General features: G+C 34.5%; 1 protein-coding gene across 1 annotated transcript; it reads right to left on the bottom strand.

The window, feature by feature from the left end:
• Positions 1 to 3,542: 3,542 nt before the first annotated feature.
• Positions 3,543 to 15,834, bottom strand: LOC119777435 (meprin A subunit beta-like). Its single transcript, XM_038276312.1, has 16 exons — positions 15,670 to 15,834; positions 15,493 to 15,569; positions 15,353 to 15,371; positions 15,213 to 15,242; positions 15,098 to 15,123; positions 14,909 to 14,993; positions 14,464 to 14,581; positions 12,631 to 12,809; positions 10,632 to 10,850; positions 9,924 to 10,085; positions 9,257 to 9,487; positions 5,452 to 5,904; positions 5,198 to 5,371; positions 4,722 to 4,827; positions 4,562 to 4,603; positions 3,543 to 3,828 (listed from the first exon to the last, which is right to left on the bottom strand). The coding sequence occupies exons 2-16, from the start codon at positions 15,559 to 15,561 to the stop codon at positions 3,750 to 3,752; spliced, it is 1,992 nt and encodes a 663-aa protein (XP_038132240.1). The 5' UTR covers positions 15,562 to 15,569; positions 15,670 to 15,834; the 3' UTR covers positions 3,543 to 3,749.
• Between the last annotated feature and the right edge of the window lie 1,408 nt (positions 15,835 to 17,242).

Below are 17,242 nucleotides of genomic sequence, written 5' to 3'. Positions count from 1 at the left end.
ATGTAAAGATCGGGTTTGTAATTTTGTTTTCTTTTTAAACTGTGTAATTATCCAATGTTAGCTCCAGGGGAATTCTAACGTGCGAATCTGTCTGAAACTCAGCAAGGTTCTGCAATAGCAAACGTTATCTAACATTTTCATGTTCTAGCCTGCTTTATTACTGATTAGAGCTGTTCGTGTTGTCTTATCAGTCAATGTTAGGCATTAAGAACCTGATCCCAACAGCTACAGTAAAGGTAATTCTTGCTCCATTGAAACTTTAAATGGCCTTTGCTATAAGCTTTAGGATATAATGTTAGTTTTTTTGCATAGGACACAACTTGCATATTATCCAGTAGTAACAGATTTATTTTGCTTGTGGTAAGAAGTCATTACTAAATAATTAGTAAAAGTCTTAAAACAGTTTTCTTAGCACTAAGGAGAAGTGCAAGAGAGTCACTTTCACAAGTAAAGCCCTATAAGAGGTGCTGAAGGTGCTCCACTTGATATAGTTACATTAGAAAAACCTGCTTGGTTCAAGATTTTCAATCAATTCAGTTTTCCCTTTTAAACAGTAAGGTCACAGAATATGCTGCAGAATGGTTGACAACATTTTAAACAAATGCATGGCTCAACAAGTTTGCTATTTTTATTTAATACAGCATTTTTTTTCAAGCTCAAGCTTGTTGTCCATAAAATAATAAAACATAATAGAATAATATCAGCCAATATATTGAATAAAAAATAAATATTTCCTAATAAAGTTTTTCCTCATACAGAGTACCTATGGCAGTTGGTCTAGCTGCTTACTCCCTGCTCTAGCTATCAGTTGTACCAGAATTAATTGTTCCCTCTATTATATTCAAGCTTTCAATGCTTTCATAAACTGGTCCAAAAATATTTCTTACAGAGAGGGTTTTTTTTTTCGTGGCAAAAGACAAATCCTTCCGTCCTACCTGTGTTTATTACAGAGGAGCTAACCCTTATCTAATGTGCTCTTTTTTAATGGGGAGCTCTAAATACATACTCCATTGTCAAAATTAAGCACACAGACATTTATCATTTTCCTGTTAAAGCTGTCTTTTTTGTGTCAAAATGTCACTTAGTTCCGTAAAATACCATGAGAAATCTCATCAACATATAGCATTGCCTTCCTGTTTTAGTGGGCCTTTTATTTCTGACATGTGTGATTTGTATCTTTTAATATACATCAATTTTCTTTGAAACCTACTTCAGCTAATAAATTACTGCTGTAGACCGATTAACACATCCCCAAACTCGGTCCTCAAGGCCCGAGTTTAGAGGTTTCCTTGCTCCAGCACAGCTGCTTTTAATTGAAAGCTGATTAACAGGCTTTTGGTCTACTGCAATCATTATAACCAGCTGTGCTGAAGCAGAGAAACCTCTAAAACCTGCAGGACAGGGGCCTTGAGGACCGAGTTTGGGGATGCCTGACATATAGTAAGCTCTGCATTAAACAATGGCGTAACAGTTGAATTCTTTTTTTTTTTGATAAGCCATGCCAATCTAAAATTTACTGAAACATTATTATTTTATGAATATTATTTTTTTTTTTATTGTTGAACATCTTGAACTATGTTTAACCTTTCGGGTTCTAAAACAACCTACCAGTAATTACAAAACCTGATTTCTATTTGTCAAAGAATAGCTTTTCCTGATCCAAAAGAATGTGTTACACTGCTACCCAGTGTTGAAAAAGTAATAGAGCAGCAGTTAACACTACAGCAGGCACCAGAGAGGACTACAGGTTCTTACATGAAAATTGTTAATAGATAACTGCTTAGACTGATATGCTTGATAGGGTAACTTTAAACTGCATTTATGTCCAAACATGTCCCCTAAGCATTTGTGGTTTCATAACAGAATTAATAGTTTGTAGTCCTCAAATTAACAGTCTATAGATTATAGATCTGGTTCATGTTGTGTAGGAAAGCTCTACCACCAAGATAAGTCACATGGGCTTGGTGTTATCTCTAAGTCTCACAGTTTACTCAATCTGTCTTTAGTAATATAGTCTCATAATTGTGTCACCTAATAAAATAAGATAGTGTTGAGTTTTGTGTTTCTATAATTATCCATCATTTTTCACATGACTTAGTTAATGAGGGATGTACAATAATGAAAATAAGATACTGTAAATGCAATATCCATTAGGCTTTTGTATGCTAATGTTTTGAACTTGTGAAATTGACTTCTGTGTGATCCAGTCAACCTTACTAAATTAAATAATAACCATCATTTACGGCTAAACAGGTAGGAGATGGATGACAGCTTTTAAACATTGAGCATAAACTGAAAGTGCACAACCATTCATATCTCAGTCAATCACATATTTTATTTTCTCAATGTCCCCTTTTTTTAATTTCATTTGTTGTTTTTTTCTAACAATGCTTAACATATGAAAACAGCTAAAGGTAAAATGTCCAGTAACTCTCCTGGGTTTTTCTTTTTAGGGACAGTAAGTAGAAACCCACAGACTAAAACTGAAAATGTCAAATGCAGTATAACATTTGACTGATGAAACTAGACCATAAAAAGTACAGACTACAAGGCTATATTGTTGAACCATTGTGAACCTGCATCTATTGTTATAAACGGACATTAATCAAGGCATTGATACTTTTGGCCCAACTTGGACACTTCCCAAGAAATAATTTAAATGGACATCTTTTTCCCTCTTTTGGAATTATTTGTTTGATCTATCTCAAGTTTATTTTCTAGTAGTGTGTAGTGTTTGCATAGATGTTAGATTTCCTATAACCCATCAATATTTTAACATGTAGTAATTTGTGTTTATTGTGCAGCAAATGATTTATCACTCAGGTCAGATTTACCCTCCTTAATAATTGTATAAACAGAGACACTTTTCTTTGGTTGGTGATTAATAACTCGACACCATAGCCATAGCCTAATCTACTAAATTGGGGGAAATAACTGGATTTTGAACAGCCAATCCAGGAGCCTACCTTGAATGCGAGAGGCCAAGAATCCTGGTAAGTAAGCGGATTACAGTTATAATCATTGAACTAATAACATTCAATTGGTTTTATTCTACTCTATTAATTAACTATAACTTCAGGGTCTAATTAATAATATATTCATAATCTACTGGTAAAATACCATAACAGCCTGCAGGAAAATTCTGAAAAAATAATTAAATACGACCCGTACAAGAAGCTTGAGCTCAACTCTGTTGCCCTTCTAAGTTTCTAGATGGAGCCAGCCACCACTACATGGAGTCAGCCACAGAAAAAATGTAGGCAAAGAAAAACTTTTACTGCCAGTCACCAGAAATGGCAGCACTGAAATGAGCGCAAAATAGCAAGTGAGTGTATAAGATTTTAAACACAAAGAAAAACTCAAAGATCAATTCATCATTGAGCTGCATCTAAAACGTTTTTGTTCTGCTACTATTCCTATTTATAACTTTATAAATTCAATTTTCAGTTAATAAGAAAATCCTTGTGTGGTTTCCTTTAAGGTTACCCCCACCAAACAAGCCTGGTGGATGTAACAGCAAAAACAAAACCATTATTCAGACATGCTTTTGAAATACTATTTATTACATTGCTGATATGTACTGAAAAAAAAGTAAGTTCCATTACCAAAAATAGTATGAGACACCAGGTTCAGAAATTAAGCAAATTCTTATTAAAACACATTTTCACAAATAAAACATTTTCACAAATAATGCACACCTAAGAAAAAACTCTAATCACAGATGGATAGATTTATATAGGAGGAATGAATCAGGACAATTGAAGGATCATAGTCAGCAGGACTATGACAATTGGAGAGGGCACCATGCCAGGGCAGAAGAAATGAATGCTGCAAAGAGTAAAAGAAAATACTCAAAATATGCATCAGTTCAGTTGTCATAAAGTTACTAATAAAAAAGGTTATTACGTTTGGAGAGTGATCAAATTAGGTTAAGCTTAAGTAACAGTTGGATTTATTTCCAACAGATCCTTTCAGAATCTGCTTGAGCTGCTATGGTCCAAAACAAGATAAGCCGATAATAAATTAATAAAACTTACCCATGCTCATTTTTGGAGGTGGTTTGGGCTTTATTTTAGTAAATATTGCCTGTTGCTGTAATAATTTGTAGATGTTTTTCTCCATAAATATTCTACTATTATTAGTTTTATTATATTCTACTTTATTATTTCTGATGCTCCAAATATTTTTAAATACATAGAGATGCTCTCCATCATCTGTCATTATACCAATACTGTACTTCCTTGACTAAAATTACTGTAGAAACTTTTGCATGTGAGTTCCCATTTGACCAGTCTAGCAATAAAACATGCAAAAACTGTGGTTGCAAATGTGTTTGAGGTCATAAAAATAGCTTTGATGGGGTAGTTGTTTACATTTTTATATCCTCCACCCATGAAATTGTGCAGTTTGGTCATTAGAATATGATCTGCAAAATGATGAAGGCACAGATGCAAAAAAAACCCCAAAAAAATAAAAAACGCAGGTTTTTACTTGCTGTTTGCTAAACTGCAAAGGCAGATTGCTGCATGTATGAACAAATAGTCATGAAATGTGACATTACCTCCTGTTTGTACCGGACGGTGGCGGAACGGTAGATACATTCCTGGAAATTCAGAAACAAATATTCTGGTTAAGTTTTTTTATCCCGGGGGTGGGGCTGGGAATACTGAAGGCTCCTTCGGGGGCCCTAAAATTATTAATTTGTTAATAATATGGTTTACCGTGCTAAGCATGGCCCTGCATCCAGATTTGGAAGAGGATTTGATGAGTTCAGTGGTCTTAACTTGGGACATGGTAGATTATTTCCCTCGATTAGTGGAGTAAGATCTGTCAATTAATAAAAACTGTCAGAAAGAAAAAAAAAAAAAACAAACACAATGCTTTTGGAATAACATAATCTTTTCAGCAAACCCATTTCATCCACTGTACAGCACTACAAGAAAATACTGCTCTTCAAGATTATCATGTGAGTGGTACTTAAATATTCCTTGGATAATTTTGTACTGCATTTATACAATGTTTTTAATTGTACACTGCAATTTCCCCAGCATTAAAAAATTACTCTTAATTACTCTGACAAAATGTTGATGGTAAAAACGCTGAAATTTCTTAAGCCTTATTAATATAAGGAATGTTGGCAGGTTTTGTCGATGAGAAAAAAAGTTATTGCAATATGTCATTAAAATATTTAACTTACCTTTTAAGTTAAACAGGAAAATGATACTACCTCCCTTGAGGAACTCTCTGTATTGCAACTCATCCACGGTTACAAAATTGGACTCTCCAAAGAGAGGTCCACCGTAGACTAACTCATCCATCTCATAAAAAACACTGGTCCCATTCTCCATAGGATTGTTCCAAACAGAGGAACCTGTTAATATGGCACAAACATGTAGTGAGAACAATTTATTTAACCTGAACTGTTCTTTTTAACTTTAGCTGTAGACTTACCACTAGATGTCACTTGAGTTTTGTCAGAAACTGAGGTAATTTGCTTTGACATTTGCAGTTGCTTATTAGGGGTTTGATCCAACAACTGGAAAATCATTTGTCTTTGCAGGCTAGGCCACTGCAATTCATTGTTGAATTCACCAGACAAGAGCTGCACAAAGATTCCAATTCCTTCTTTTCTAATTTCAGCAGCAATACGGTACGCATAGCCATCTTCCGAATACTGTCGTGGACTGTATATAGTGGTTACAATGTTGTTTGTGTTTAAAATACTCTTAAAGTCATCAATCTGCAAAGCAACATGTGGACACTCTGTCTCTGAGAGATTGATGTCATCAATTGAGAAGCCTCCTGTAGAGTTCCCTGCTCCTTTGCGAACCTCAAACACCACCTGGAAGTTCTTGGTAGCATTCAAGGAAACATGGTGGAGTTTCCAATGAGATGTTGCAGTACCTAGAATAAGGTATCTGATTTACCATGTTGCACAATTTTAATATTTAAACTTACATAAGAATAAATCATTTTAATCACAAAACAAAAAAGACACCATCATAAACCAAAGACTGAGCCCAAGCAATAAATAAGCCCACCAATTTACTGGGCCGATTGTAGCGTGTGGCCAATATTAAAAAATTAAATATTAAAAATGGACATTCCAGGCAGAAAATAAGCCGCCTGGCTAGTCGCAGCATCTTCACCATCTATACTCTGTGCGGATTTTCTCCTGTTCTGGCTGGCTCTAGGCCGGCGTGTTTAGCAGACACCTTAAACTGACAACACCCCACTAAATGCGGATGTAGAAATCACAACCGCTTACAACTTTTCATAGTCTCTTCATGCTGTTCATGTGCGACAGTCTTGTCTTTTCTTGAGTTGTTCCACAATCTGTTGATAGCTTTAGACATTCTAAGTCCAGTCGCCTTGAATGGTCATTGAACACAGTATCGCTTTGGAGATATATGCTCAGGTTTTATAAGCAACCTCCTCCCCACACCCCCCCTCTCTTTTTGTGCCTGTGCAATTGAAGTAGTTCTAGGGCTGGGCGATAATTCAATAACGATATATCGATCGATAGACGTGTGGCGCAATAGAAAAAAAGAGAGTCGATAAAAGATAAAAAAGAAACGCTGTTTTCCTTCCTTCTCATTGTAGCCTAGCATGTAGGTTTATGCTAGTCGCTACTTCCTCCCAACCAATCACAATCGCGGACCCAGGCACGCCGTCACCAAGCGCCGCCCTCTCAAACCACAACACAGAGCACATGAAGATATCGCAGCAAGGAGAGGCAGAGGAAATTGTTCCAAAGAAGGGTTTTTGTAGTTCGCCAGTTTGGAAGTATTTCGATTATGGCAAATTGGACAAAAAACAAACCACAGTCATCTGTAAAATTTGTAGGGAACCAGTGAAAAAGAAGTCTGATAACACAACCAACTCTTTTTTTTTTTTTTATCATCTCAGCCGCTCACACCCACAGGAGTACAAGCTGTGTAGGCCCTGGCGTGGCTCTCCTCCGAGGAATCTTCGGGAATTTCGGGAAAAAAAAAAAAAAAAAAAAAAAAAAAAAAAAAAAAAAAAAAATATATATATATATATATATATATATATATATATATATATATATATATATATATATATATATATATATATATATATATATATATATATATATATATTTCAGTTCTGGGCAGTTTCCCACGGAGCTCTAACAATTGAGAGAAAAATGCTGAGGGGCCAGCAACTTCAAAGTAATAACTCAGGTTTAAGCAGGAAACTAAGCTGAACCAGGTTCAGCTTAGAAGAATGGGGGCGGTGGGGGGATTTATTTATTTATTTGTTATATTCATTTTGGTCACTTTTCTGGTCACTTTAGTTTATTCTTTGTCAGTATTTAATAACATAACCCAGGTCTCTTAAGTTATTTTTCTTCAAAACAATTCTGTTATGGTTAAAAAAGTTGGTTAAATAAAGATTTAATTCAAGGTCTGTGTTTGTGTTCTTTATTAAAATTAAATCATTTAGCAATATTATAAAAAGTCCAGGCAGACCTGCACATAAAATATGGTTTCAAATCTTTTCAATAATAATCGATATCGATCAATATGCATTTTTTTTTTATCGATAAGCTTTTTTTCTATATCGCCCAGCCCTAAGTAGTTCTACGCCACACGTGACACACAAGATATTGTAATGCCTGCTGGCTCTCACTCCCATTAAAAAAACACCATCTCGCATAGTCTAAAATCTGGGATAATTTATCCATCTTGTGGGCACCAGAGAACAACTAGCTATATCAGGGAGAATCCCGGAACTTCCAGGAGACTTGGGATGTCTTTTTACATTTGCATACCCTTCCCTTCTGGTTCCTATGTATACATAAACACTCACAGGCTGTGTCCGAACGTCCGCCCTCATCATTAAATGTGGCACTATATGGGGGTTACACCATTTTAAATGAGTCTCTGAATGTCTAGGTGATGAAAAAGTAGTGGACCTTGAAAAGTAGTGACATTGTCATTACCCGATCCATCCCGGAAGCACGACCTGTACCATCAACTGATTTCATCATCCGCAACCAGATATACATCCGGGTCACCTTGAATTTTATCTTCCTTTCATGTTAACATTATTGTATATAGTGCGTAACCTAAAGAAAGAAACAACTAAAATGCAGATAAACTTGGTTTAATCCTGTTTTGCCGGACTATTCTGAGCATATCCGATCATGATGTCAAGTCGACAAGGAGTTTAAATGAGAAATGTAAAAAGTATCGAAATTTTCTCAGAAAAAGTCATACAATTTTTTAAAAGATATGATTTAGCATTCTTCAGTGATTTAAGGATAGAAAAAAGTAATGGAACTTATACTGTATCATCTATAGTCACTGGAGGAGTAGATATATTCCAGAATGCTTTGCGAGAGCTCTCCTTTCAAAGCATCATGGGATTTGTTGTGTTAGCCCTTGTCAGCGACAAATAACAAAGATGGTGCATGCACCATTCGGGGAGGCAGAGTTAAGTGACCAACTGGTAAGTATTTATCATCTGTCTGAACGGTCAGTTAACTGAGTCCACTACAGTCCCCGCTCTATATAGTGATTTAGGGATTAGGGCGAATGTTCAGACACAGCCACAACTGCTGCTAGTGGAGAAAAGCATGGAAGAAGAAAGCAGGGCTGAAGAACAATAACAAGAAATAGATCAGAAACAAAATTCCCCAGATAAGCCAGTGTTTTATCACTTTACGTTGTATAAAGCCACTTGTTTTGATTTTGAAGAGCTCATCTGTAACATTAAAATGTAATTACCAAAATACACTATACCAATATATATTCATTTCACATGCAGAGGGGAAAAGTCAGAGGCCACTCCAAGAAGGATTTACCAGGTGTTGGATGCAGCATCTGCACTATTAGTCAGGGCTCCAGCAGCAGTAAAGTGAAATGCGCCATAAATTTGTGGCAACATCTAAAACAGCACTACAAAAACTGATTGTATTTATAGTCTTATATTAACACTGTTCAAATTAAAGTTGCTGTTTTTGATCCTATGGTGTTCTGTTTTTTTGTTGTGAATAATATTTTTGGTTATTATGAGAACTTGAGTTGGACTACACTACACTACGACAGTGCATATCCTGTGTATGTCAATGTTTAATGTTTTTTTTAATATTCTATCCAATATACGCAAAATCTCAGCCAATGTAAGATATCAACCAATCTATTGGATACATATGTTTAACACCCCCCACATATTGTATCAGCCTTCAAAATCCCATAGCAGTCAAGCTCTAACAAAAAAAAGTTACCAATAATCCGCTCCATGAGGCGAAGAGTTCCATCCGTGTCCAGTTCATCTTGAAACTCTCTTATCCAGATATTTAATTCATCTGACTCATTTCCACTGTGGAAATAGTAGAACTCTAGACACTGGACATTACACTCCCTGTTAGGCTTCATTTCCTCAGTTTCCAATCGGGCTGAATCTCCCTTTTGACCTGATGCTGTGCTTATGTGGATAAAGTACCCGGTTTGTTGACCTGCAATGACACCCAAAGTCAGATTCCTACTTTTATTTTCATACTATTTAAAGATAAAAATTATACAATCTGATTATCATATGAATTATTGAGATAGAGTTAAATAAGCATTATTTAGCATTCAGAAAAACCCTAAGGTTTGCAGTTTCATTTTTTTTTTTTTTACTGGCTTGCATTGTGAATTGCAAGTAATACTAATACACATTACAAAATGTTCAAGCTACTTTAAAAGTCTCAGTTTAGATTACATAGGTAATAACTGTTGAAAAAGGGTTTAGAAAATGGAGGGCTGACAATTCAAATCTTCCATAAAATTGCTGTAAAATATATGTAATGTTTACAGGTGTCAAAGTATCAGGGAAAAACTTTAAAATAAATAACAGCATTGTTTTCATCATTATGCAATAAAAATGGGAAAGTACATTTAAAATTTTACCATAATCGTTACTTTCGCTTGGTAGTGTCGTGTGGTCAGAGCTTGGACCCCCATTCGCTTGTGTAACAACATTCCAGCGGTTCTCACTCTGTGAACAGTTGCTCATCTGGCACATTTTTCCATTTGAAAAGCCGCAGTAAAACTTAAAAGCAACAGTTGTGTCTGAGAAATAAAATAAAAAAGTTATGTACATAAGTGTAAAGTTTGGATTCCAAAGTAATACTTTAAAATATTATATTGGCATTAGACTACTGGTTGGCTGATTTATTAGTGATTCCAACAGCCATCTATTTAAATGATGCCAAATGCATATACTGCTGCTCACAAGATTTGTTGTCTATTGTTATGTTGTGTTTGATTTGTTAATTAATGTTTGTTTTTATTATGCACATGGAGAAAGAAAAGGCTCTAAAATAATGCCAAAAAATCAGCAGCTACCAGTTAGACTGATGTCAAATTATCTGTATCAGCATCAGCTTTAAAAAAAGCCTGTGTTAGTCAATCATTAATCAACAAGCATTTAAATGAATCTTGATTGAGTAAATGGGCTCTAAGCTGTAGATCAAATATTTGATTAATTGAAAGTTGTAAAATATATGGAAAAAAGTTCCACTACATTTCTTTGGATGATAGTATATTGCAAATACACATTTTTTATATTAAAAAAAATAAAATCTCCATATTGTCCAACAATCTGTAAGCACTCACTGCAGTTGTACAGAAGGTTCAACTCTTCAACATCACGAGGACTCATCTCAAGTCTCTGACCAATCACGTCTTTAAAATTAGGGTCCAGCGTAACAATTGTTGGGCCTTTACCATTGCTGAATGCATTCTTGGAATAGTGCATCACTGACTCGTAGTCATATGGGACGCCATTGGTGGTGGTCTGATCACTGCCAAACTTAATAAAATTGTTCTCTCTATCTAGGTGAAATAAAAGATAAGAATAAAAAATAAGAATAATGAAATAAAAAATAAAAAAATTGGCTGAGAGAGATTAATTAAAGTATTTCAACCTGGAGAGAATCACACAGAGAAAAATGCAATTAGAAAGATTTTATCAACATGAATGAACTAAGATTTTTGGAGCTCGGACCCCAGTAGACGACTTTGGCGCTAGGAAGGGAAATGCACTTGGATGAATGATTTAGGAAAATGATTAACATAATCTTTTACTGGGGCCAGGGCACAGTTGGTGGAATAAGAAATAAGACTGAGAGGGAGTGAGAGGATTGAGAAGGAACTTTATTATTTTTAATCATGATTGGCTTCTGAGGGGCTTTGGTCCTGGAACTTGGAATGTGGCACATCAGCAGGTGGTCTGGGTGAGACTGATAAGAGTCTTCCAGATTTAATTTGTAACTTAAGTTTCATAACCAATTCATGATTGAGATAAACTGAACAGCTGCCAACATTTAGTTTAGTTTGTTTTATCCCCAATTTATTGCATATATTTTTAAAGCTCTTCTTAAATTATAAGAATAAAAAAAGTTCTTCAGAGTTAAATACTTTGACATTTAAAATGTTGACCCCTTACAAGTTTCTTTTTTACTTCCATGTTTTCAAACTAATAGTAATTTATATTCACGCCTACATATTAAGCAAAATTTTAATAAGGAAGTTTTTTTATTTTTGCTATTTTGTGTGCATTGGTAGTGCTTAACTGCTGAATCACTTTGGCAATTCTCATGTCAATGTAGGATTTCTTTCTTTATACTGTGACAGAATGCAGCCTCTCTGACAGGTTTAGGTGATTGTAGGGGCATATATCCTAATAGTGTGTTCATACAAAATATATTTGAGCACCAGAGGTTTCTGGTTTGCAAAGTCCATTGAGCGTCATGAGCGGCAAGTCTTACAGTCTTTCCAGTGTCGATACTAGAGCGTTTTCAGTGGCCAAATGTCCACCAACAAGAATGGCAGATGCTGGAGTTTGGAAACTATTTTTTATTTTATTTTTTTGCAGCTGGTTGCTGTACCTCGGCCAATAAAAAAAGCCGATCTAGGAGTTCCCTGGCAGACGGACACTACATATAAGTGATAATTTCTGTAGAGTTGTTAGTAAAAAACTATAAGAAATGTACATATAAAAGGGCAAAACTTCTTTTAGTTGTGTATTTTCGAGCAGAAATTGCTTCTAAAATTTTTATGGACTTAACAGATTTATTTTTCATAAAGGTGTGTACGGTAATGTTAATCTTTTTAATTTACTTTTAAAGATATAGCATGCATACAATGAGACACACAGGTATGTTAATAAAATACATCTCAACTGATTTTTGAATGTATACATAGGCTAAATAAAACTTTTTTTTACATAATTTTTTTTTTTTTTTAAGTTTTCACTAACATTTTGGGCATCAATTTGTCAGCTGGAATGTGTTAGCTATTTTTAAAGGTCATTCAAAAACAATATTGATGCAACTTTTCAGCACAAATGAATGTATCCCCTGCACTAATAATACATATGTGCATGTGGCTTTCACTACATATTCAACCAAATTAATATATACATTTTAGAGATTATTTGTCCTTTCTTATCACTGGGTTTTTAAGTATTTATTTTTGTTTCTTTTTGGGGGGATTTCCAGGATATCAGGGCAGTATATGCCTTGGCAGTTAGTTAGTGCAAGGATAAAACAAAAATACATTTAAAATAAAAACTTTTGTTAATATACAACAAATATAAAGTTTTCTATTATACCTTTTAAGATGTTGTCAAGTATAATCCTCACAAAATTATCTCTGTCATATCGAGACTGCTCATGGAGGAAACCAAGTGCATGAAGAACCTCATGCTCAACAATGGCAAGGTAATCACAGCCTGTACCAATAGAGAGTTCCTGTCCATTCATGAATTGACGGCCAACATACGAAAAGCACCTGGAAAAGAAAAGAATTAATCAATAGTCTGTTTAATCAAAACTTTTAAAAGTGAAGAATTTCGCATCCATTCACCGTGGTTATAGCCGTGAAAATAACATTTATACAGTATATACACTTCTATTTTCAAACAATGCTGGGTCAATACTTTTTTCAATTATTATATCACAAGTGACCCTGCGCTGTCAAATTAAAATACTAATGGACTACTTTAAACTCACAATAGTTTAATATTGCCGAATTATAACTTCAAAGAGATTTAAAAGTGAATAACCCTGAATAACAATGGGATTTTAATTATTTTGTTTTTACAAAAAAAGCTATAACTTAAACTAGAAGTACCTATCAAAATCTGACATAAATAAAATAGCTAATCCTAAGTACCAATGCAATAAATATATTAATTAATATTTTGTTACATTTTATAATTTAATAATTCTATGTAGAAAATGCAGACAATTCTATTAAGAAAAAACAAATATTAAAAGGTTTTCCAAACAAAATCCTACTTATATTGTGAGAGATATACAAAGTCTCAGCATGCATACTCAAATCTGTGAAACAGTTTAAGTGTCAACATGAGTTTAAAAACAAAAAAAACAACAAAAAACATGTTTATTGGGAGAGTTTACATGTTTATTGAGATATCTGGGTGAACAAGGGAGACTACAGATGCAAGGAAAGGGAGATCCCTAGTCATTCTTTACTTTTAAGTGATAAATTCAGTGGAAACCTTTTTATGTTGATCAGACGAAATGACAGTTGACCGACAGCAATACAGCTAATTCTATCAGAAAAACGCATCTTTTACAAGTGACAAAAAAAACATGTCTGAAAACTTTTCCATGAGTCTGCTGCAATAAATCAGAATTCAGCCAACATTAGACCATAACTGTCAAGTCTCCCATTATGGCCAGGAAACTATCCCTCTTTAGCTTAGTATATTCTCTACATGCGGTACTGCTGTTTGAAAATTCTTCAGTTCTATCAAGAAGCACAAGGTGAGAGCGGAGCAGTGAATTCCCACATGAGATTCTCTGCTGGCCTCTTTGTCGCCTTCCCACATGCAGTTTGAATAGGGATACTATGTAAATCAACCACAGTCTCTGTGGTCACTGTGCTCAGTCTGAATACAGTGTTTCTGTTATGGTTATGGATGTATTTTTTTGTGAATGAACACCCCCTTATAGGGAAGTCATACCCATAAATGGTATTATTAAGGTGGTAATTATGCAATTTTCTCGAGTATGACCGCTCACATCCTCACATCTGGAATGCATCAGTTTACAAGGACTGTTTATGATTATTAACTGAAGTAAAGAATGATGGTTTGAATGTTGAATCTAATCTAGGGCACTAGTAGGAGAAAAAGTAAGAGAAATTTATGACAAGTATACAAAAATGTTGTGTCATGAGGCCTAATAGTTGTATTATGTGACATATTTGGGCTTCATATCTAGCTGCCCATTCTTAGGAACAGCTACGTGCAGAAGGGCGCAGGAGCATGCAGCAGGGAGTGAATGGGGCGAATAACTCTGGTAAAGGGATATAAAAACTGACATTCCTGGGAATTCTAGTCTTAAAAGCACAACTTGAGTGTTGCCATTAGCAAATTGTACTTCTAGAAAAAGAAAAAAAAAGACAGAGGACATACCCATTTAACTTTTTGATGTTGATGTAGTACTCCTCAGAATCCCGGGGTTTAAAATCAATGCATGACTTCACCCTGAATTGGTCGAAAGCTCTCATGATGACTCCTTTGGCGTTCAGATCTTTTATTAAGAAGTTAGTTTCAAAGTAGTGAAAAAAGAACAACACATGCAGCATAACATTAATCTGCATTAAGTTAAACACTGATGATATTCATAGAACAAAAAATAAGAAAATGAGATTTCAGTTGTAATTCATTGTATTTTTAATGACAAAAATCATATAAGAAAAGGCTCTTTTCAGACTGGTATTTACAAAGCTGCAAACCCTGATTATTTGTTTACATTAAGTCTGCAAAAACTTTCAGTAATCTCTCTACAAAAATACCCCAGCTCAAAAATGTGGTTTGAATAAATTTATATTTTTTTATTTAAAGAAAGTAATACTACCTAGGCTTTTATCCAAGACGTAGGAAACTGGGGATGTCCATAGATTATTACCAGGTAGAATGCTACTCCTTTCAATGTTTGGAGGCTGAACAAAATGTGTATAAGACATATCCATATAAGAAAAAAAAACATCCATATATTAAAGGTTTGAAAAGCGTCTTATTTATTTGCCTGCAGATCTAAACTTACCACACGAATGTCATCAATTGTTAAATCTAAGATTTGGGCATAAAGTTAGAGGTTTAAACAAAGAATTCACCCCAATCAATGGCATTTTTAAATGAATAAAGACATTTTACTTTACCCTCTGTTGTGGTGTCATTGTGATTAAGTTCTACAAAAAAGCACAACATTCCTCCTTTTTACACCATATGATCTCATAAAAACTTCTTAGAATTCACTGAAAGACTTATCTAGATCGGACCAAAAATGTTTTGAACTTACCAACTTTCTCTACCCCTGCCTGGATTAAATAACACATTTTAAACATAAAAAATATAATGATGCAAAAAAACAGAAGGGGTATACAATATTTCTTTTGTACATCATGATTACATATAACAGCTTTGTCCAAAACTACTCACTGTAGGGAGGGAAATTGCTGATGAAACTGCAAAGTTCACCATAAGAATCAAGTAACTTCTCAATTTCATGGTTATTCCTGGAATAAATAACAACATATATTTTAGAGAAACATATTTACCTATCTACGATGTTAATGGATTTAACTTGGTTTGTTTACATAAAAAAAAGTATACTACCTGTATTGAAGGAGGAAACCGCACAAATATTCGTCTTCAGCACTACCGTGATAAGATTCTAAGCAAAAAGGGGAGCTTTTGAAGCTCCAGTTGAACAAACAAGTATATCAACTTTAGGTAGTTACGCATGCTGTGCATAACTGGTTTGAAGTGTATGAAAAGTAGACCAAAGTCTTTGTCATTGTGACATGTTCTTTTCATTTTTTTTTCTTTTTGTTGTGGGTAATACATTTTTTGACATGTAGGTTGCATTATTACTTATAAGGAAAACACTTTGACCACTTAAAAGGATATTTTCTACAGCAAATCACTAGATGGTATTAGGTCCAAACACAAAATATCAACTATAAACCATTTTCAAAGTTGAGGAGTAGTAGGAAAAGTAGGTCAAGAGGAAGCAACATTTTGTCTATGTTCTCCTCTGGAACAAATGCTTAAAAGATGAGCAGTAATGATGGTTCCTTTTTTATATATATATAGAACAGGGTTCCCACACCTTGGGGGTCAGACACATGAAACATGTTGGGTTAGTATTTTCTTTCTAAAAAAAAGTTTATTGCCAGTGTGGAATTTTACACCTAAGAAATTCTGTTACAGATTGTACTCATTTGCTGGATGATTGACAGTGCTCGTCATGCTTCTTCTGTCACAAGTGCATGACAGTGTTGATAGGAGAACAATCACGTAATGAATGATATTACTTTTCTAATCAGGTCTGTTTAGGTTCAGCACTTCTATTACAGTAAACCTATATATCCCGCTTTTTATTTAGGAAAAAGAAAGAGAAATATTTCAAAATTGTGTTGCTTTTAAATTTATTTTTCCAGCCATATGTATATCAACAAATGCTCTTGAGTGAGTTAATATGTAAAAAAAGAACCCTGCTTATTATTCCCAGCAGTAAACCTGTCTGAAATGAGGGCATGGAAATAGTTCAAAAGAAACTTCAAAAGACAGTAAACTGGAAAGATTAGTCTGACAGGTTTACAAGAAACAATTTAGAAAGAATGAGGAAAAAATACACAGGAACACTTCATCTTTGTAATAAGTGTGTTATTAATTTTTGCATATCTTCTAAACATCAGTCTTAGGAACATATATAAAGGAATAAAAAGGAAATCTGTTTTTGGTCTCTCCTTATGAATATGTCCTTCTCTGTCAATTAATGCTGCTCATTCTTTAACTGGATTCTTGTCAATAGGATATGTTTGTAAATTTAATTGTAAATTATAATTTTAAAACCCAATGTGTCTAATAGACCTAGTGACTGATTTTCTTTTTATTGGCACACAAAACTACAACACAACCCTCCTGACTAAATCAGGAAACAGAACAACGAGATTAGCTTTAAGGAGGTTGGAGACAGAGGACACTCTGAGTTTATCGAAGAGAAACTGCTCCCAACAAGGTTAGCTCTGGATAGAATTTTACTATGATAATAGAAACAGAGGTTCAGTAAACTCTCTTTGTTAAACTTTAAACTCAGAGTTTCCCTGATTTGTGGTTTAGAAAACTTAGACTTTTCAGTCTGATTTGGAAAACATGCCTCAGGTTCACTTGTGGTTCCCAGAAT

This window comes from Cyprinodon tularosa, unplaced genomic scaffold, assembly GCF_016077235.1.
Source record: "Cyprinodon tularosa strain WSP-4 unplaced genomic scaffold, ASM1607723v1 ctg124, whole genome shotgun sequence".
Taxonomy (NCBI): domain Eukaryota; kingdom Metazoa; phylum Chordata; class Actinopteri; order Cyprinodontiformes; family Cyprinodontidae; genus Cyprinodon; species Cyprinodon tularosa.
The sequence above is the reverse complement of the archived record's forward strand: the minus strand, read 5'-3'. Positions and strand labels throughout refer to the sequence as shown.

Excerpts from the sequence above, each read along its gene's own strand:
- LOC119777435 (XM_038276312.1), bottom strand. The coding sequence starts at position 15,561 with ATGAAATTGAGAAGTTACTTGATTCTTATGGTGAACTTTGCAGTTTCA. Across the intron at positions 12,810-14,463 it reads AACATCAAAAAGTTAAATGG|GTGCTTTTCGTATGTTGGCC; the intron begins GTATGTCCTCTG and ends TTTCTTTTCCAG. Across the intron at positions 4,828-5,197 it reads TTTCCTGTTTAACTTAAAAG|ATCTTACTCCACTAATCGAG; the intron begins GTAAGTTAAATA and ends ATTAATTGACAG.